A 21,330-nucleotide genomic window follows, 5' to 3' on the forward strand; every position below is an offset into this window, starting at 1 on the left:
TGCTGACTGCTACACCCTGCTCATGATCACTTTGATGCATCCTCTGGAGGGCTGAGACCTGGAGGGCCCCGGCCTGCTTTCGGGGTCTTGCTGTGTGGCCATGGCACCTTCTACAGCCTGGGGAGCTGGAGCTGCTTGGATCACAAAAAGAGGGGATTTGGATGGGCTGGACACCCCTGGAGTCACCTGGGTGGATGGCCCCGGGGTGTACACCTCTGATCCTCCTCCCTATGGGTGCCTGGGGGCCTCAGACTGACTTCTTGAGGAGAAGGGGAAGCTGGAGTGATATTGAGCTGCCCTGCACTGCTGGAGGCCAACTATGGTGTCAGTGATGAAATTTAGCCCATGCAGCAGTACAGGAGCGACAACCTGGACCAAGGTCTCCATGGCGGCCATTATCCTACCAGTGTTGACCTTGGTGCGTTGGCATGATGGCGCTGAGAGATGACTTTAAATATGGCACCTGGCATGACAAACTGGAGAGGTGATGGCATGGGGTGGCGTGGCATGATGGGTGAGTGAGAGTCTGCCCACCATCAAAATGGTGTATTTCCTAGGAATGCATAATTAATGAGGCGGGGTTGAGACAATATGGTGTGAAAAGCTGCCATTGTGACTGGCGGGTAAAACATAATGCAAATCTGGGACCATTCCACCTATAATCAGCTCTCTGCTGCTTCATTCAGACTCCCTATCAATAATAGGGCGCAAAGTTGCAGAACCCCTGAGAAAGTGAGTTTGAGTATTTGAATTCAGCTCCAAAAATTTTTTCTGGAAAAAGAAAATGACCTTGAAGCTGTTGGATTGTTGTAAAAAAACTCCCTGGTTCATTAAGGTATTTTATGAAGGAAAGCTGCTGTCCTTACCAGGTCTGGCTATATGTGACTCCAAGCCCACACAAAAGTGGTTGTCTCTTAGCTGTCCTTTAAAGTGGCCCAACAAGCCACTTGGTTGTATGAAACCACTACAAAGAATTAGTTCAGGAAGGCGACTCACTGCCATCTTCTCAGGGCAATAGATGCTGACCTCATCAGCATTACCCACATCCCAAGAACAATTTTTTTTCAAAACTTGCCTCTCATCTGTAACCAGATTGCTTCACCAGGACACAAAGAAGAACATTCTTTGCTTTCCCTTTTCGTTGATCTGTTGACTCATTCCAAGGATCACGAAGGAGATGACTAATGTCAAACTTGGTGCTTTATGCATCACTTTATGCAGTGGAGAACCTGCAGTTCTGACACAGTGCTGCAGGACTATCAGGACTGTAGGTGACAAAGTAATATGAGTCTTTCAGTCATTGGCGTGTTAAATTACGTGAACAGAAACAGGCCTTTTGGCCCAATAGTCTTTGCCAGTGTTTTTATGCTCCACACCAGACTCCTCAAACTCTATTTTATCTAATTCTCAAAGCATATTTTTATGTGCTTTAAATGGTCAAAGGTCAAGGTTTTTTGTTACCGCAGAGGTATTATTTCTCTAATTCTATGGGTGAGATCATAACGATAAATGTACTTCAGATCCTTCCCCTTTAAATCTGATATCATGAGCCCCTCCTCAATAAAATCACCCTTGATCAATGTTCCCTCTAAGCTACAAAGCTATGCAACAATTGGGAATGTGCCATACAGGGGACAAAAAGGCTGCACGGAAGTAATGTTCCCTTTAAGATGTGCGCATGCATGGCTGCATGTCAACCTTAAAGGGGCAACACAATGCAACAAGCTAGCCGCTCACAGCAAAAGAAGTTAGGAAGAATTTTCTCCATGACCCTACAGTCTTTGCAAAACCTCCTTCTCCTCCTAAAGCTCTTGAACATGTTGTCTCTCATACCTGTGCCCATCATTCCCACAATTCCAAGTTTACATCCCTTCAATCAAGTTTCCAGCTCTGCCACACCAGTGAAACAACACTTATCAAGGTCACAACTATACCTCATCTTTCTTGACCTGTCTGCAACCTTTGCCCATACCTGGTTCCATTTATATCTATCCAGTTGTAGTCAGTGCAAAGTGAATGTAATGCACCTATCATCTCTCTCGACCACTCCACTGCCTCCATTTCATCAAACTGTTTGACATCCAGTGCTGGGTGAGTAGAAATTTCCTCCAATAAATATTGTGAAGATTGAGCCATTGTCTTCAATTCCCACCACAGACTCCACTCGTTGGTCACCAACTTCATTCTTCTTCCTGGCCACTGTCTGAGGCTGATCCAGACTGTTTGCAACTTGGTGTCTTATTTGACCCTGAGATGAGTTTCTGACCCTCTATCTGCTCCATCACTAAGGCTACCTACTTCCACCTCTGTGACATCTCCCTACCATGCCCCAGCTTCAGCATGTCTCACACTGAAATGCTCGTCCATGCCTCTGTAACCTCTAAACTTGACAATTCCAATGCACTTCTGGCTAGCCTCCCGTCTTCCACATTCCACAAATTTGAGCTCTTCCAAAACTCTGCTGCCTGTATCCTAACGCGTGTAGGGTGACCATATTTTTTAAACTGAATCTGGGGGCACACAGATTCTGCAAAGTAGCCAGGACAGAAAATGTAGGTTGTGCACCGTGGCAAGGCAACAATTTCTTGCAACCTACATTTTAACAGTTGCACATATACACTACAAAAGCAAAATAAATGTGCTTATAATTACTGCAGATGTGATACCACACTTTTGAAGGATATTCAGCCACTGTTTCTAAACAATACGATAGCACTGATCAGGAGTTTGAGTTTTTTGTACCTACTGTCTACATGATCAGCCCATGTTGGCTCAAATTTGCAAAAAAGATTGGTAACAGAACTTGAGCTAGCATGTGCTGTAAGAACAGTTTTAGGTTTAGTGATACCTTTGAGTTCTTTTAAAGATGTCTTGCCTCTACTTGAAATGGAAAATACTGACTGACACATTGAACACAATACAGATGTTTCTTTTCTAGTTTGTTGTACATTTGGAAAATCCTTTTGAAGCTGGTTGTTAAAGCAGTAATTATGCTTTCTTGATAACACGGTTTTCAGTGTGTTCTACATCATATGACATTCAGTTGATCTCATAGCTGTGGCAACTGTAGTAGCACTGTACAATCTATTCCAAAGCTTACAGGGTAATAATGATAATGGAAATGTTCTGGATTTTTCTCTCTAACAGACTTAAAAGTATTCTTGAAATAGTTTATGAAATATATCCAAGGTGATGTCAGGAAGATATAATTTTCATAATGTTATTTGGAATTTATTGTGGAGTAATAGTGGGGTCTGTGTTTATGTATGTGTGTGTGTGTTGTGTGTGGGACTTAATTGAATTAGATACAGCTGGTCTGATGGCTTTGATGTGTCAGAAGAGAAGCTAGGCTTGAATTGCTAAATAGATAAACATGGGTGAAATTTTAGAATGTGAGGTGTAAAAGGAACATTTGCATTTTTAAATAAACCAGAGATTAAAAGAGGGGGTGAAATGTTTCAACTAGCCAGAAGTTAAGAAACAGGTGTTTAGTTTTCCCAAAGATTACTGGTAAAATTGGTATTATGATAGATTTTATTATTAGAGAGGCAAAGTCCAAAAAACATAGTGAAACAATGTGAGTTTGCATTCAAAGGGGAAAATATGCACAAAGGAGAGAAGGCTGTGTGCAAGGGAAAGCATTCTAAGATCTAACAAGTATGAAAAGCCCCCAGCCGATGTGCCCAAATTTCTATCTGTAAGAACTGAAGTTAAGAAAACTCACTTTGAACATCCCTGTCCAGGTTATTATGTGGTGCTTTGCCTGGGTCTGTTAAAACCTATTTTGCTTTTACTGTTACATTAATGGAGGTATGACTGGGAGTTAGATTAACTAGGGGAGCCAGGATTTATCATGGTAGTAATTTGTAAACCTATGCTTAAAATAATTTTTTTATTAATAAAGGTTTCATTTAGTTTTGTGAGAAACCTATAAGACTCAGTGGTCTTATTACTACTGAATTCAAGGCATGCATCTCAAAATAAATACAAATTGTAAAACAGTTGTGGCAGTAGTTTCAAGTTTCCCTCTGGGATTTGAACAGCTCAGCATTTACCATCTGCTGTGCCATAACAGGTAACTTGAATTACATATTCTATGCTGTACCCCACTTGTGCATTAGACATAATTAAACAGGAGAAACTAAAGGTTAGGGTATTCATGAATGAGTTTCATGGATTGGGGACTCTTCCAGGGACATTTTTTACCTGGGGGCCTTTGATGGAAAATGGGAATGTATGGACACCCTAAACACACACCTGTCATGTTCACCCCTGTGTTTGCTCAACACTAGCAACTGATTTTAAAATTCTCATCGCTGTCTTCAAAATTCCTGTATGGAATAGCAACCCATCCTACCAACGTAACCTTCTCCACCCCTCCAGGATCTCTACAATCCTCCAATTCTTGCCTCTTGCACATCCTTGACTCCCTTCACTCTGCTAATGGCTTGGTTCTACATCTTGAAACCCCTACCTCCCTAAAACTCTCTACCCCTCTCTCCTCCTTTAAGACGTCCCTTAAAACCTACCTCATGGACCAGGCTTCTGGTCACCTGTCCTAAATGTGATATAAAGACAGAAAAGGCTGGAAATTTTCAGCAGGTCAGACAGCACCTGTTTCTGGGTGGTAACCTTTCATCAGTACTTTAATATCAGAATTCCAGCATCCGCAGGATTCTGTTTTTGTCCTAATCTGCGGCTGGGTGTCAAATGTTATTTTGATAATGCTCCTACGAAGCTCCTTGGAACATTTCAGGACGTTAAAAGCGTTATACAAATGCAAGCTGTTGCTGTAACACATTTCATCGTCACATTCTTCGAGGTGTGTAGTTGCCATACTGCCGCAGCCTGATGGTGCTGTTGCTGCAGGCTGGGTGCTAACTGTGGTCCTCCGGTACTGCAGGAGGTACTGTCTCCGCCGGTGACGCTAACTGAGGCCCTCCGGTAGTGTAGGGGGCGCTGTCGCCGCCAGTGCGGCTGCAGCCCTGATCCTCCGGCCAGGCGGCGGCGCTGTTCCGGTAGTTTCGATGGGTTCGGCTGCAGTGGCGGTGCAGAAAGTGTAATGGCGGAATCGTTGTGATTCCGTTTCAGTGACTGACCGTTGCCTGTGAGAAAAGGAACAAGCGCCGGCTTCACTTTTCTTCTACCCTCTTTTTTTCCTCCCCCCTCCATGGCGGCGTTGGGAACCGAGCTGATCGGAAAACGGTTGCTCTGCCTCTTCGGGGACTCGGCTTGTGGGGCCGCTCGGCCCGGCCAGCAACCGTCCGCCTCTCTCCGGGAGCGAGACTGGCACGCTGGCCTCATCCGGGCCGTCATCCTGGCACCCTCACTGACGGTGAGTACCGGGCTGGACAGGGAGAATTGAGGCCGTGGTGTGGGAAAAGGATTTCAGTCCTAAATAAGAGAGGGGGGAGGGTCAGCTTTAATGGAGGTAAAAGGGAAGAGTTCAAGGAGGTGAAGTAAAACGGCGAGGCCGCCGCCATTCACATTTGGATGGAAAGAAACACACTGCCCCCCCCCCCCCCCCCCCCGTCTTCATTGTTGAAGATAACCCGGGCACTGGGTCTCTGTACTTAGTGCACACTCTGCATTCAAAGCAAACATGTTCAGCACCCTGCAGCGACCACCTCCTCTCCTCAACAGCCTCCGTTCTTCTTGGGTTTGAAGTTTTTTTTAGGGGTGGGGAGAGGCAGGAGGACACATTGCACACGGGGGTTGCGCCCCCTCCCCCTTGCGTGTGTACACTCACACTCGGTTTAAAACAAACAACAAAGAAGCTGCCGCTGCAAATGCGTCCACAGCCGTCAAGTCTAAGGGACATCAGTGATCTGCAATGTGTTTTTGTATGTGTCTGTTTGTTCTAGGAGGTTACACCATCGAATGATCTGTTTTCAAATTAAACCAGTAATTCAGGAGAATGTACTCTTACGGGTGAAGATAAATACGAGATTAGGAAGTGTCTGATTACAGAGGCTGGTGAAGGCCAGAGTTTTTTTGGTCTCCTGCAGTGAGCTCAGTTCTTTCTCTTTGCATGACCTGAAGTGTGGGACATCACATCAAAACGCAGGAAGCAGCTGAGTAGATTTACTGGGTCTTTCACGGAAATTCTTGTAATTGTGTACAGTTGTGGAGTAGTTCGGATTATTCGATTTAAGATTATACCCTGTGCAATCATTCAGACTTGTATTCAGAGGATCTTGTAGAAAAATCAAAACTTCTATTTTAAATTTTTTGCTGTAGTCAATTGTAACTTGAGTGTGTGAGGCGCCTGTGTGCATGGAGACACTTTCAAAAAATTCATTGCTACCAGTACATGATGTCTGTTTTAGGGACCCATGATCATTATGTGTTATCAACATAGCTGTCTAGTCATGTTTGTTTGAGAATGAAACTAGTTTGGTTTAAAATGTTGATGTAGAGGTAGGCTATTCAGGTCCTTGAGACTGCTTAAATATCAAATCATGTCCGATCTGTACCTTAACTCCATCTGCTTGTTGTCACAATAATCTTGAAGAGCAGAATACTGCTGGAGATTTGAAACAATAACAGAAAATGCTAAAAATACGTGAGGTGGATCAGGATCTGGTCGAAGTGGGCCTGTAATCTGAATATTGTTGGATAGTTTTAATTCTAGGCTGTATAAAGGTATTCCTAATAACTTGGTTGAGGTGGAAGGATGGATGATCTGGATCAGCCATCTTCTGTCATTGGCGGAACAGTTGTTTCCTGTGGAATAGACATAGGCAGAATTCCCACAGTGATCCATATGTTTGGGACTGTACGTGAAAAGTAATTGTTCACCCCAGATATGTAAATATATTATCAGATTTTGTCAGTGTAGGCAAAACGTCACTCTAGCAATTTAGATGAAAGGTTATTTCAAAGGACCTTCTCAACAAGCATAAAAGGCGAATGAGAGAATGCAATGTTGCCGCAAGGATTTTAATAAAATGGACATTTGGATTTTTTGTACATTTTTAAGAAACAAAAATGTCAAGAGGTATAATTGATTTTTCTCCTGCTGTACTTATTTGTCCCCCTTTTGATTTTTTTATTGTGATTAATGGAACTAGTAAAACTGGAACATCTGCAAATAAAGTGCTTGTTGAAATTTACTAAAGGATTCAATACTGCTTAAGTTTAGAATTGAAACAATGTGCTGTTGAGGACATTTGTGAATAAAGAAACCATAGATGAACACCTGGCATAAGTGTTTTGAATTGGATTTTTTTGTATTTGGAAGCTGATATTAGGCTTGACAGTTATTCTGGCTATTTGACAATATGAATTGTGTTTGTTTATTTTAACCAAGTTAGCTCCAGTTTTAAGTACACATGTAGTGGCATCAAATTTACTCGCTAATCAGTTGCATGCTGATATTAACAAAGTCAGACTTGGCCCTCACTCAACCAGTACACTCATACTTCAGCTGACTTCAGCATATATAGTACGGTATCTCAAATCCGTCTATCTGAAAACAGGACTTTTCTTTTACAGCGTGCCATGCAAGTATTTTAAGTCCCATTATATTTGTGCACCATTTCTTGCATGTATATGTTAATAATTCATTAAAGGTGGTGGGCAGGTTGAGAGAGCAGTTAATAAAATATACATTATCCTAGGCTTTATTAATAGGGGCATAGAATACAAAAGCAAGGAGGTTATGTTGAAGTGGTATAAGACACTAGTTTGGCCTCAGTTGGAGTAGTATGCCCAGTTCTGGGCACTGCACTTCAGGAAAAATGTGAAGGCATTTGAGAGAATATAGAAAAGAATCTCAAAAATGGTTCCAGGGATGAGGAACTTCAGTTATGAAGATAGATTAGAGAAGTTGGGTCTGTTTTCCTTAGAGAAGAGAAGGCTGAGAGAAGATTTTATAAAGGTATTCAAAATCATGAGGGATCTGGATAGAGTAGGTAAGGAGAAACTGTCCCAACTTGTGAAAGGATCAAGAATGGCATGAGGAAAATCTTTTTCACACAGCGAGTGGTTGAGGACTGGAATGCATTTTCTGAGAGTGTGGTGGAGTTAATTCATTTGAGGCATTCAAAGGTGAATTACACTGTTACCTAAGAAGGAAGATTGTACAGGGTTATGGTTAGAAGGCAAGGGAATGGCACCAGGTGAATTGCTCATTTGGATATGTCAGTGCAGACATGGAGGGCTGAATAACCACCTCCTATGCTGTGACAATTCTGTCATTCTGTGACTGAGGAAACTTACTGGCTTGTTGGGGGAATAGCCAGTGGTGTGCCAAGTAGTTATCCCCTTTGCACGCCTGACGTTTCCCACGCTCTGAATAGCAGCTTCACAAGCATACCTGTACTTCAAATCCAGCACAGCCCGAGAGCCAGCCTTGCTTAACTTACCTTACCATGAAGATGGCTGAACTTTTCCCAGAGATGGTTGAAACAGTTAATGAAAATGATTTGGATTTGAATGAAGTCAGTGCAGATGTGGCGGAGACGGTTGAACTGCCCCCAGGAAGATCAAAAGACTCTTGCAGGATTTAATGAGGTAGAATATTTAGCTATGCATTCCACTTGGGAGCATATTTTCGGTAAAGATAAAGGCAGCAGTGTCATTGAGGAAAAACTACAAAAGTTAAAACCAAGCAGAAGAGTGAGAATTCATCTGCCTGCACTTAAATTAAGAAAAGCCTACCTGGAGATAAAACCAGTGTCAAATCCAGCTTTGTTAGCATCAATAGAAAAAAATAGGAACGTATCCCAGGAAAGCTAGAAACTCAGATGGATAGAAAACACTTCAATATGTATTCTAAAGGGACTTATTCTCTTGACTTCATGTGTTCCCTATTTATTGAATTAAGGTTCAATTTTTTTCCAGAAATCGGCAAGATCTGAAATCCAGCATGGATTCATGTCTCAAAGTTGCCGGTTTTGAGAGAAACTACCTGTACTGCCAAAAGGCAGAAAAAACACATTAGCTAGCCTAGACTCACCGCATAAGCAAACATTTCTAAGCAAGCAGAGACAATATCATATCAAGGATACAGTGTTAAGATGGGTGCAGGAACAGAGGAATCTCGGGGTATATGTGCGTAAATTGTTGAAGGTGGCAAAACAGGTTGAGAGAGTGATTTTAAAAAGCACATGGGGTTCTGGGCTTTATAAGAGACAAAAGTACAAAGGGAAGCAATGTATGATGAACCTTTATAAAACTCTGGGTTGGCCTCAGCTGGAGTAATGTTTCCAATTCTGGGCACCACACATTAAGGAGAATGGAAAGGCCTTTGAGAGATTGTACAAAAGATTGACAAGAACGATTCCAGTGATGGAGAACTTCAATTACATGGATAAATTGGAGAACAGCTTAGAGAAGAGAAAGTTGAGAGGAGATTTGGTGAAGCTGTTCAAAATCATGAGGTCTAGACAAAGTATATAAGGAGAGCCAAAGGACACTGATGTAAGATGAATGGCAACAGAATCAACAGTGACTTGAGAAAAGACTTTTTTCCTAGTGTGTGGTTAGGATCTGGAATGCATTGTCTAAGTGTGTGGCGAAGGCAGATTCAATTAGGGCTTTTAAAAGGGAATTGGATGAGCATCTGTAGAGAGAAAATTTGCAGATCTACAGGGAAAGGACTGGGAAGTGGAACTCGTTGATTTGCTCTTGCAACGATCCGACACAGACATAACGAGCCAAATAGACACCTGTGCTGTATCCATTCATGACTCTATAATTTTATAAATTGGCAACCCTATTCTACTAATCTGTGTGCTGGCCCTGTGTTATGGCAATGGGTCTTGATATAAACAGCCCAATGATTGTGCATGGTACTGGGGGTATCAATTGCTGTGACAGGAATAGTATTTTTAGAGTTTTTGTGATAATCCTTCTTGTCTGTATTGGGGTAAGTGGAGGTCAGGTTCTGGGAAATCTGTCCAGCATAGCCTAATTGTGGTTGTGCAAATGAACCCTAAATTGATGGAAACTTATAAAATGGAAATTAAAGAAATGTTAATACTTTTACTCCAACCATGTTTTCCTCAAAATTAATCTCTTTTATCCGTACTAAAGCACTGGGTAAGGCAGGACTGACTTTATCAGAATATTTGTTATGCTTTTGAACCAAATATTGTCACATGTTAGCCAACGAATCTGATCATTAATTACCTTCCAAAGATTGCAGTGGGTATTCTTATGGAATGGCATTTTTTAAGGCTTTTTGACCAATTGCCACAGGAAAGATAGGGAAATAATGGTTAATTTTAAAGTTTTTTTGAATGGCAGACATATAAAATTTAGTAATCTGCTAAATGGTGAATGTTTTTCCTAGACTGAAATACAGACGTTTTGTTAGCTGGATAATTAATTTTAAAAAAAACTCACATCCATAATGTTGGAAAGTCCTAAGACTTTTCACCTGTCTGATGAGATTAAAAAGAGGAACAAAGGTGGGCTGGCTTTTTGAAACAGGACATCTGGGAGTGCAGCTAAGCTTGTTAAAGGGAATGCTGTGAGAGAATTTGCTGAGGGAAAAAGATTATAAGTCTGGATGATAGTTGGAAGACATCTTGTTTAATTAGGTAAGATGACCCACTAATGCGGGGATGTATGTGTTTTATTTTCAATCATTTCACTGAAGGTTATTTGAATGATTTGCACCAAGTGATTCTGATCATAACTTCAGTAACCTTATTGCAAAAGTAAGCAGCTTAATGTTTCGAATCAGGTCTCGCATGCCTCACCAAGTGTTTGCTTAGCCCTTCTTTGGAGAGATTGAAGAAGGACATAAATCAGTCTGATTATAAAGGGACTCTATTGTTTGTCCTCGAGTTATGCTATCATGTGAGTAGATAATAGGCAATTGTGAGTCAACTCCCATAGAAGTAAGATGTATTTACCACTTTCAGGAATGTGAAACGCATCTAGAATTTGTAATATGGAGGATAACCTTTGCTCTCTGAATACAAATTAATTTTTATATGATTTTAGGAATGATCATGTTCAGGAATCGTATACCACATTGAGAGAAGTTAATAATTTGTGCACATAAGTTTTTACTCAGGGCACTGTATATCAATTTCCTGGATCTTTTTTCATGCAGGCTTGCTTTGCATTGTAATCAGTACAGAAAAGCTTGCATAGACATTTTTAATAATCTCTTTCTTAAAAGGATCTCTGCCCTCTTTAACCCTGATATTTCACTGGCTGGTCCCTTGACACATTCTGGCTCTTCTGCTAAATATTCTATTGTCAAAAAGTTCATGAAATGCAAATAGTTGAAAACTGGACTAGGTGTCATCAACAGGCATGTGTGCAGATTATTAGAGAAGCCTTGTGCAAGGTATGCAGTTTCTTCCACAGACTTTACTGTTGACAAGATTTTTCATTGCATTTTCTTGTTAGTACCATTGTAAGTTGCTATGTCAACATTTCCCATTTTAAATTTTCTGCCAACTTTGAGGATTTAGATATGGTCTTTGGCTACAATGTGGTCTGTGGAGTGTGTTTTTACAGCATCTCCTGATTTCATCAGCACCTAAGTTTGTTTCATATGCAATGATCGTTTGACGTTGAGCAATGCCATTGATAACTTGCTAGTGTATTAAAAGCTCTTGCATAGGACCTACACTTGCTATCCATTACGTTCCTGTCACAATATTTAGTTACATTTTCTGTCTGCATTTGCCATTATAAAATGCTTGTTTTAATGGAGCCATAGAGTCATACGACACAGAAGGAGACCTTTCGATCCATCAAGACCATGTTGGTCTCTGTAGAGCAATTTAGTTAGTCCCATCCCTCCCCATCCCCACCCACCCACCCACCCACACACACACACACACACACTCTCTATCCTCATACTCCTGCAAGTTTATTTGCTTCAACTGCCCTTCCAATTCCCTTTTGAAATAACCTTATTCAATTTTGCCATGTCAGCCATCACAGTACAGTTGCAGGTTCAGATCCACAAGATGGTTTTGTGAAGTGAATTTCTGAAGAGTGATTCTCAGCTCCTCAGTTAATATGTGTGTGCTGGTATACATAGAAGTCAAATGACTGTTGGCAATGCCATGTGCAATTTATTAATATTACATAAATACTCCAAATACTTTTTAGGTTATTTACAAAATGAATGATGTAACCTTTTTGCTTTAGTTATTCCAAGGTAATTCTTTTTGACATCAGAAAGTTTGATGTGTAAAGTAAATATTAAAGTGGAATATAGTGAAATTTCTAAAACAAACATTAGGCTAGTTAAAATTTGGTATTCGGCTACCCAAAAGCTTTTTTTTCAGAAACTCAAGACAGCGTTGGAGGCAGGAGAGAGGAATAAAAAATAAGTAGAGAATCACCAAGGTTACATGATTCTGTTGAAGACCTGCAACCAATGGAGTTTAAATGATTTGTATTTATATATGTTATATTGTTTGTGTTATATAGACCCAATAAATAATTTAATTGTATAACAATCTGGGTGCTTCCTCTTAAATATAGGACACACTTGGAAAATGGCCAAGTAGTTTTTCAGACGGTTGGACTTATTTTTCAAGAGGTCTGCACTTCAGCTGTTTACACTTGTGTAAGACTGGTGGAGAATTTGTAGTGGTTTCCTGCACCTTTGAACAGAGGTTCTTGCAGTTCTGATTGCTAACTTAACTGTTTTTCTTAAATTTTTTATCCCATGGCGTTTGATTTTTCTTTTCAAATGCTTTTAAGTTTTTCAATCGCTAGTCTTTTGATCATCTTTTTTAAATAGCTTTTGACCATTAAAATACATGCATTCTGGTAAATATTTTAGCAAGAGTTTCACAGTTCTTAAAGTCCTCCTGGTTCAGGCAGTACATAATTGTAAGTCTAGGCTTATGACTTTGTCCATCCAGTGATCTAACCTTGTTTTGAGGATGCTCATGACACCAAGTGAAGGGATTTAGATTTCTATACTTAACCTGGTCACAATTGATTCAGAACATCATGATGGAAAATGTGGAACATGATTAATATATGAGACTGAGAAATCCCAAGAACCAATATCGGAGAAAAAAGAGTTCCCTTGCAGCTTTAAAATGGGATGAGGAAAATTGTAACTTGACACCAGAGCTTAAAAACGATATGAATGTACAAGGAGAAAGAAAATAAAAATAACAGAGGGAGGAATGATTGCACTGGTATCCCTTAGAAACTGATCAATTGTATTGTTTTCACTTAAAATGGAAAATAATGTTCCTGTGGCCGTGGTTGGGCATCTGTTTTCTGCTTCTGCCTTTGTGGGCAGTCAGATTTCATGCCCAGTAAAAGGCATGCCATATTCATAGCTTGAAACATGGACTGTGCTCGTATAGAAGCTTCTGAAATTGTTTTTATTTATTTAAAAATTGACACTGATGAATGGTTATGATAGCTGCCAAGGGAGTCAGGTGACCTTAGAAACTTTAACACAGACTAGCAAGCTTCCTGAAAGTTCAGAATTGAGCCACAATGGGTGGGGTATGCCCCTTGAATGGACATGCCTAGACAGCACTCGTTTGGGGAATTCATGCCTGCCATTGTTTGAAGCTTACTCCAAGACACTAGTCAATGAACTCCTAGAATCCATGACTCCAGGTTTGTGAAGTAACCAAGTAAAGTTGACAAGACCAGTTATCCACAAATTAAGTGTGAAAGACTACTTTCTACTTCCTATTGTATATCAATGGCCGTTGACCATGAGAGTGAAACTGGTTCCCTGGTACTGAAATCCTTTTATCGTGAAACTCAAAAAAGACCTGGGGGCAGTCTGCAGAATAATACTGACAAGACAACAGCTGCAGAGAAAGGCTGTGCCCCCTTTGTCTAATAAGAACAAAGAAGCTTAATAGTCTTTGTTAAAAAGTCTCCCGGCCCGATTCCAAACTCCAAGTTCACCTCTAAAGAAATTGGACCTCGTGACACCACAGCCACAAGTGCCTGACTTCACGACCTGCTGAACATTCTTCTCATTGAAGACATCCTGTAATAATCCTGATATCGAACTGCAGCTATCTGAATTTAGTGGAGCTACAATTCAAGAGTGTGAAAAATCTTCCTTCTTCACTGACTCGCAAAGACACATGAATTTTTGGTTTAATACTTGTTGTAGTATGCTATTTTCTTTCATTGTATCCTTCTGGTGTGTGTGGTATGTGACTGATGCAGCATTTGGATCTTTTGCAGTGTGTGAGAATAAATAATCCTCTTATTTTAAACCCACAAAAGTCTGCTGCTGGTAATTTTTAAATTGATCATGCACTAACAGGTGTTTAGAAACAAATACATCTATCTTTGCAAAAAACAAACCGTACTGATTAAAGACCAAGAGAAAGGAATTATTTCAGCTTGTTCTTGTCTGATTGAGCTGATTTGTTTCATTTCTCTATTCTCTTCCCCTTGTCCCGTTTCTTTCTCCACCTTCATCCGTGACTCCACCAATACCTTCCGCCAGTTTAACAGTTACCAGTTTCTTGTCCCTAACTGTCTCCTTTTCACCACAGATTGTTAATCTATCTGCACCTCCATCCCCCACCATCTTCCTTCATCAGATGCACAACCAGTCACTGTCCAGCACCACCCTGCTCGGCCTGACTGAACTTGTCCTCACATTGAACACCTTTTTCTTCTACTCCACTCGCTTCCTCCAAATAAAACGTGTTGCTTTGGGAGCCTATATTGCTCCGAGTTATTTCTTTCTTGTGAAACGTGGAACAATCTTTGTTCCAGTCCTCATCAAGTCTCCTACTCTCACCACTTCTGCTACATTGTTGTGTTGGTGGCATTTCCTGTTGTTGTCCCCAACTGGAATATCCCACCAATGTTGCTTCCAATTTCCACCCTTCCCTTGCCTTCACCTGATCCCTCTCCACTCCTTTCCTTCCCTGAATTCTCTGTCTCGATATCTGGGGATAGGCTACAGGCCAACATCCATACTACCTTGACTTCACTTCATCCCATCTCTCTTCCTCTAAAGACTTTTCGCCCAATTTTTCCATCCCTGCTGCATCGGTTATGATGGTGCTAGCTTCATACCTGTGCTTCTGAAATGGTTTCCTTTTTTCCCAACAGAGAATTCTTCAACCATTGTTAACAGGGCCCTCGACTGTATTTATTTCCCGCATTTCTGCATTCGCTCCTTCTCCTTCTTGCTTGGACCAATTCTCAACTTCTAGCTCACCAACTTCAGTGGATTACTCTCTGCCATTTCTGATGCCTCCAGTATGTGCCATCACCAAATGCAATATCCCTCCCTTCCTGTTCAGTATTCCGCTCTTCAATCACCTGCTCTCCCTTTCCCACAGCACTTACTCACACAAGTACAGGAAATGCAACACATGCCCTTTTACCTCTGAGGTCCTAAACACTCCTAGGTGAAGCAACAACGTGTACTTTCAATTTAATACACTGTATACATTGCTCACATTTCAGTCTCACCTGAACTGGGAAGACAAAATGCAGACTGCGTGATCGTTTTGCAGAACACCTGAACTCAGTCTGCAGTCATGGCCCTGACCTTCTGCTCACTTGTTTTAACTCTTAGCCCCACTCTGACCTCTCTGTTCTCTGCCTTCTACACTTATCCATTGAAGCTCAACAGAAACTTAAGGAACAGTACCTCATTTTTTTTTTTAGACAATTTACAGCCTTCTAGACTCAACATTGAATTCAACAGTTTGAATTAATAGCCTCTGTCTTCCCTTTTATGTGATGGCAGCTGTTGGTATGATTCTATTATTGCACTTTACATCTCCTCTAGTCCCATATTTTGTTTCTTTGTTATCCCATTACTGTCTCCTTTTGCCATGTACCATTATGCCTATTATAATTTATCTTGCCAGTCTTCCACCATGTCACAGGCCCTGCCTTTGTTTCCTCCTTTTCTTGCCCTGTTACATTTGTAACTTTTTCCAGTTCTGACGACAGGGCACAAACCTGAAATGTTAACTGTGTTTCTCTTTCCACAGATGCTGCCTGATCTAATGGGTGTTTCCAGCATCTTCTGTTTTTATTTTGGATTTCTAGCATTTGCTTTTTGCATTCTTTTAACAAAGTCACCTTGTATGATTCTGTACAGTGTTGATGCTGGGATTGCATTATGTTTTTATAGATCACAAGTGCATATAGATCCCTTATTTTGATCACCGTCCAGAGATAAAGATAGTACAAACAATACACAGTAGAATGATCAATGTCTGTTTAAAAGGAAAGCCGGATTAGTGTTTCAGGTATTGACCCTTCTCGAGAACTGAAAACTGAAAGACAAGCAAGTCCCTTTGTCGGATGAAAGTGGGAGGTGAGGGAAGAGGAAGCAGAAAAAAAACAAATATCCCATTCACCGAGAGGTTATTGAGTTGATTGACCTGTCCACTGCTTAATGGAAAGGCAAAAACCCGTTAAATGGTATGAATGATCATCTCAATAAGGCAATTTAAAAAATGGAAAAGTCAGGATATTTAAAGGAAAGGAAGAATTGTTTGAATTGCACAAAAGGTCCACCTGTCTAGAAAAGGGAAAACATCGATATGTAGAACCTTGCCAGGTAGTATTCGGACAAAAGATACACAGTCATTTTGCATTCGGCTGTCCAGGATACCACTAGTCCCCATCACCGGTGGCCCGTGCTGAAATGGTTTAAGTTACTGAAGATGTTGTTAAGACCAGTGGACTTCGGAGCGCTATGTTGTTGAAGCTTGCATTGAGCTTGGTTGGAGCAGTATTAGAAGCCAAAGGAGTCTTAGTTGGTGATGGGGAAATGTGTTTAAGTGGAGAGCCATAATAGAGTAGATGAGTCCCAGTTGCAGATGCAGCAAAGCAGTTTCCGAAATTATGGTCTGCCCAATTCGAAGAAGACGATGCCACAAGCAGTGAAAAAAGTCAACAAGATTAGATGAAGTTCATGTCAATCTTTGGAGATGTGTTGGGTATTCTGGGCAATGGAATGGGTAACAGACAGTTGTTGCTTCTGCTGTGGCTGCATTTTAAACCTGTCCCTTCCCCTTGGTGTGTCAGATGAACTGTAGTAGATGCAGCTCCTGGATTAAAAAGGGCAGGCAAAAAAATAATTATTTTAACCAACCATAGTAGAGTAATGTAGACTTCCAATTCAACAAATTATTCAAAGTAATTTGACAGTAAATCAAATTGTCACCGTGTATATTTTTCAGAAAGGTGAAAAATTGACCATGTTAATATAATGTGGAATGGAAAAGCAAACTGTTAACCGCAATTCATACACAACTAGATTCTGGTAATCACTCCATCTACTACTATCTTAAACATTCATTCCCTTCACCACCAGCGCTCCATGGCTGCAGTCTGTACCATCAACAAAATGTACTGCAGCAACTTGCTAAGGCTTTTTTAAAAAATTAGGTAGCGATTGAAGGGTAATTACATAAATTGGGAGGAGAAATTAGGTAGGTTGTTCCATGATTTGCCTGGAGACCTTTCGCTACCGTGTTGTCTGCCCAACTATTCCCTGAGCCAGGACGAGAGAAGAAATTTGATTTAAAATTTTTGCCTCGAGTATGTTTTTGCTGTTAGCTGAGCTTGTACATCTATTTCAGTACTAAGCATTACACTGTGGCCAAATGTTTTGGCTGTTAGGAGATATTAACGAGCAATTTGAGTTGAGCAGTGCACTGTTATTCAGCGTCTTCTGGTTTTAGATTTTGATCCAGTAGCCATCGAAAGTATGGAGTCCCATATCATGTTATATCAGCAGATGGAAAACCAAGATAGTCATTTTAGCTAATAATTTCCTCCTAGTATGAATTACTGCTTTAATGGAGGTTCTTGGCAAGAGAGAAATTAACTATCTTAGCTGTATCCTGAAAAGGCTGTTGGCTGAGTATTTACATTCTTGTTGCCCATTGGAGTATTAAGCAGCTAATCATTACCTTTTGTGAAGTCCCCCAACTGAGCAACAAAGTAAATATGCATACAAGGATTCAAGACTATACTGTAGAAGACAAAGATTTGTACAGTAAATACATCATGAACGAGAAATCTGTGGAAATATTTTGATTGTAAGAAGCTTGTCAATTTGTGACAATTGTGAATTTTTGTTTTTAAGTTGGAAGTATGTCCTGTGACAGCACTTTTTCACCTAGTATCAACATTAAGCACTCCTAGTTCAGGTTTTTTACAGCTAAATGAAGAGTAAAATTTCCCTTGCTTTGATTTGACATTGCTTTTATTGCGTCCTCTGAATGCATCCTTCTGCATTACAAAAACAGTTTGCTTTTATCTAGCTCATTTAACATAAAACAATGTCCAAGGCTTTTTACAGAGAAGTCAAGCCAACAAAGATGATAGGTAGAGAGGTAACAAAAACTTTCAGACGTTGTAACTTTCAAAAGGGAATTGGCTATATTCTTGAAGAGGAAATAGAAATAGCAAGACTATAGCAGATGAACATGGGAGTGGAAAAATAAAAACAAAAAACTGCGGATGCTGGAAATCCAAAACAAAAACAGAACTATCTGGAAAAACTCAGCAGGTCTGGCAGCATCGGCAGAGAAGAAAAGAGTTGACGTTTCGAGTCCTCACAGTTCTGTGGAAGGGTCATGAGGACTCGAAACGTCAACTCTTTTCTTCTCCGCCGATGCTGCCAGACCTGCTGAGTTTTTCCAGGTAATTCTGTTTTTGTTTAACATCGGAGTAGGACTGAATAGCTGATTCAGAGAGCAAACATTGGTAGCATAGACTGAATGTCTTCCTCTGTTACATGATTCTATGATTGAAAAGTATTAATCAAGGAGGTTGGTTTTAAGGAAGATTTCAAAAGGTGAGGAGGTAGTGTTCGGGAATTCAAGACCATTAGGTCTAGCAAATTAAAAGTTCAATTATTGTTGGGATGAAAGGAGCAAGTATGTAAGTGACCAGAGTCACAGGAATATTGAGTTTGTGGGTATTATATAGCCAAATGGTGTTAAGGGTTAGAGAAAGCAAAGGCATTGGAAGACATAAAGCACTTAAACAAAAGATAAGAATTTTAATTTGACATTTTGGAAGACTGGGAGGTATTGTTGATCAGTGGGGACAGGTGATGGGCAAGCTGGATTTGGTCCCATGTTGAATGCTGGAGTGATTTCCCACTGTTTGCTCCAACTATTGTCATATTTAACTGTTTGTCAACTTGTACTGAAACATGAACAGTTTTATAGCATGGAGACATGATCCTATAGTTAAGGATGCTTATATATCTTAGATCCATGCAGTTATCACAATCAGAAGAGATTTGTAGCATCAATCTGGATTCGACTTGGGCCTCAAAGTTAAATGGATAGTGTAGCAAGTCACTATGCTATTTAATCTTCCTTTGACACTTGCTATTGCTGGATCATGAGATTGAGAATGGATACCCAGAACTTAGGCCTCAGTAGTCAGTTGTCAATACATTATGATTTTATTAAGAAGGTAGCTTTATATTTAGCAAATTGTTGAACTGAGACTTTAAAAAGATACTACCTTGTATAGGATAGATTGCCATTATTTTATTCATATATAAATATAAAAACAAAAAAACTGCGGATGCTGGAAATCCAAAACAAAAACAGAATTACCTGGAAAAACTCAGCAGGTCTGGCAGCATTGGAGAAGAGAAGAAAAGAGTTGACGTTTCGAGTCCTCATGACCCTTCAACAGAACTATTTATGCAGCTGCACTTCAGGAAAGCTTGCTTCGCCCAGCATTATGTGGAAACAGGAATGATCTCTGCAAATCAAAGGAACCTCAAAGTGGCTGACTTCTTAAATTAAGCTAGATTGGTTGCTGAATTTCTGTGAGCAAATACAGATGCAATTATGCTAGTGCATTACATTTGGTGCTGGGAAGGCTAAATCAGGTAATTTACTGTGCTGTGAAAGATTGGCTAGAAATTTGAGCTCAGCCTTTACCCTGTGAAAAAATAACATCTATAGACTTGGAATTCTGAGGAAGTTTTACCTCTGGCACTTTATGTACAAATTTAGGGTTGCACAAAACATATATCTATCCAGATGAATATTGGCAACATGGACTTTGCATACGGCATCTACCTCATTAATACAAGCATAGAAAAGATACAAATAAAGATAAGTTATCTCACGAATTTAACTAGAAAAGTTGTGTTGTACCTTTGAAAATTAAAGTTGACTGTGAAGAAATGTGGCTGCATTCTTTCAGTTGTTTGGACAGTGTATTACAAGATAGTTGAGATTGTCAGATATTAAACTTATGCCGGAGAGGTGAATGGAGCTTTTTGAATGTTTCATTCAATTTAGGACTGAAATGTGATTGGATAAAAATAAATTTGAGAGCTTTAAAGCAGGGCAGGTTGAGCTATATGGATCAGAAATGTGGCAATCCAACAAAACCTGTGACAAGATGGCTCTTCAACATCAGGTGGTTTAACAAAATGAAGAACGAAAGCGTACTTCAGATTACAGATGTCATCACTGATTACAATCCTGAAAAGGTGCTGGACTTGCATTGATTACATTCTGAGAATGCCTGAAACAAGGATACCCAAGAAAACATGGAATTGGAAACCATGAATTTAAAGAGCTGGAGGCCAACCAAGAGGTACTCGAAATGACAATGGATGCAACTTTACTGACTGCAATTATAGGAGCAGAGCCCAAGACAGAATTGGATGGTGGCTTTTGATTATTGCTTTGTGCGCTGCAAAATGTCGGAACAATTATAATGTTAATGGAATATTGTAAATCTGTTTGTCAGGGTATAAAGACAGCTTACCACCTGATCAAGGTTTTAATGCAGTCTGGAATCTTCTACACCTATCAACGTAACCAAATTATGCTGGAATAAAAATGTTGTATGTCTTGGAAAAATTGAATGGCATAACATAACTAACATTTAATTTATAATTCGATAATATGAAGCACAAAGTTTTTTAACTAAATGCACATATTTAATTATTTATGAAAGGAAAGTCTGCTGTGGGTCATTAGCCTGTCATAATGAAATCTTCTGATTGACAAACATCCTGGTTATTGAGTTGGTTTTATCTTGGTTGACAGATTGAGTTGGTTTTATCTTATAAGAAATCATCTTTATGGCTGTATGCTCTATTATTTGTGCTGGGAATGAAACAGTCTTCGATTTGATAAAGTATCAGAATTTTAGAAACCACTTTAATCATATAGCTTCTAAAATTAACCTGTTCAGTATCAAGCTATACACAGTTGCTTGTAATTATATTTTCCAGATTTACTCAATCACTCCTCATGCATGCTTAGAATTGACAAGAGGTGAATGAATGTTACAGCATATGGTCTTGTGTATCCTGACTTAAGTGGCAAATTTAGATAGGTTTATTATATCTGGCATCTCAACACCAATAAACTA

The 21,330-nt window shown here is 40.0% G+C and overlaps 1 protein-coding gene across 1 annotated transcript in view; it reads left to right on the forward strand.

The window, feature by feature from the left end:
- Positions 1–5,032: 5,032 nt before the first annotated feature.
- LOC121280927 (lysine-specific demethylase 3B-like) overlaps positions 5,033–21,330 on the forward strand; it is a 143,513-nt gene continuing 127,215 nt past the window's right edge. Inside the window, exon 1 of the mRNA XM_041193355.1 lies at positions 5,033–5,335. Within this exon, the coding sequence (XP_041049289.1) occupies positions 5,171–5,335 (165 nt within the window). The 5' untranslated portion in view covers positions 5,033–5,170. The remainder of the gene's footprint in view (positions 5,336–21,330) is intronic.

This window comes from Carcharodon carcharias, chromosome 8, assembly GCF_017639515.1.
Source record: "Carcharodon carcharias isolate sCarCar2 chromosome 8, sCarCar2.pri, whole genome shotgun sequence".
NCBI classification, from domain to species: domain Eukaryota; kingdom Metazoa; phylum Chordata; class Chondrichthyes; order Lamniformes; family Lamnidae; genus Carcharodon; species Carcharodon carcharias.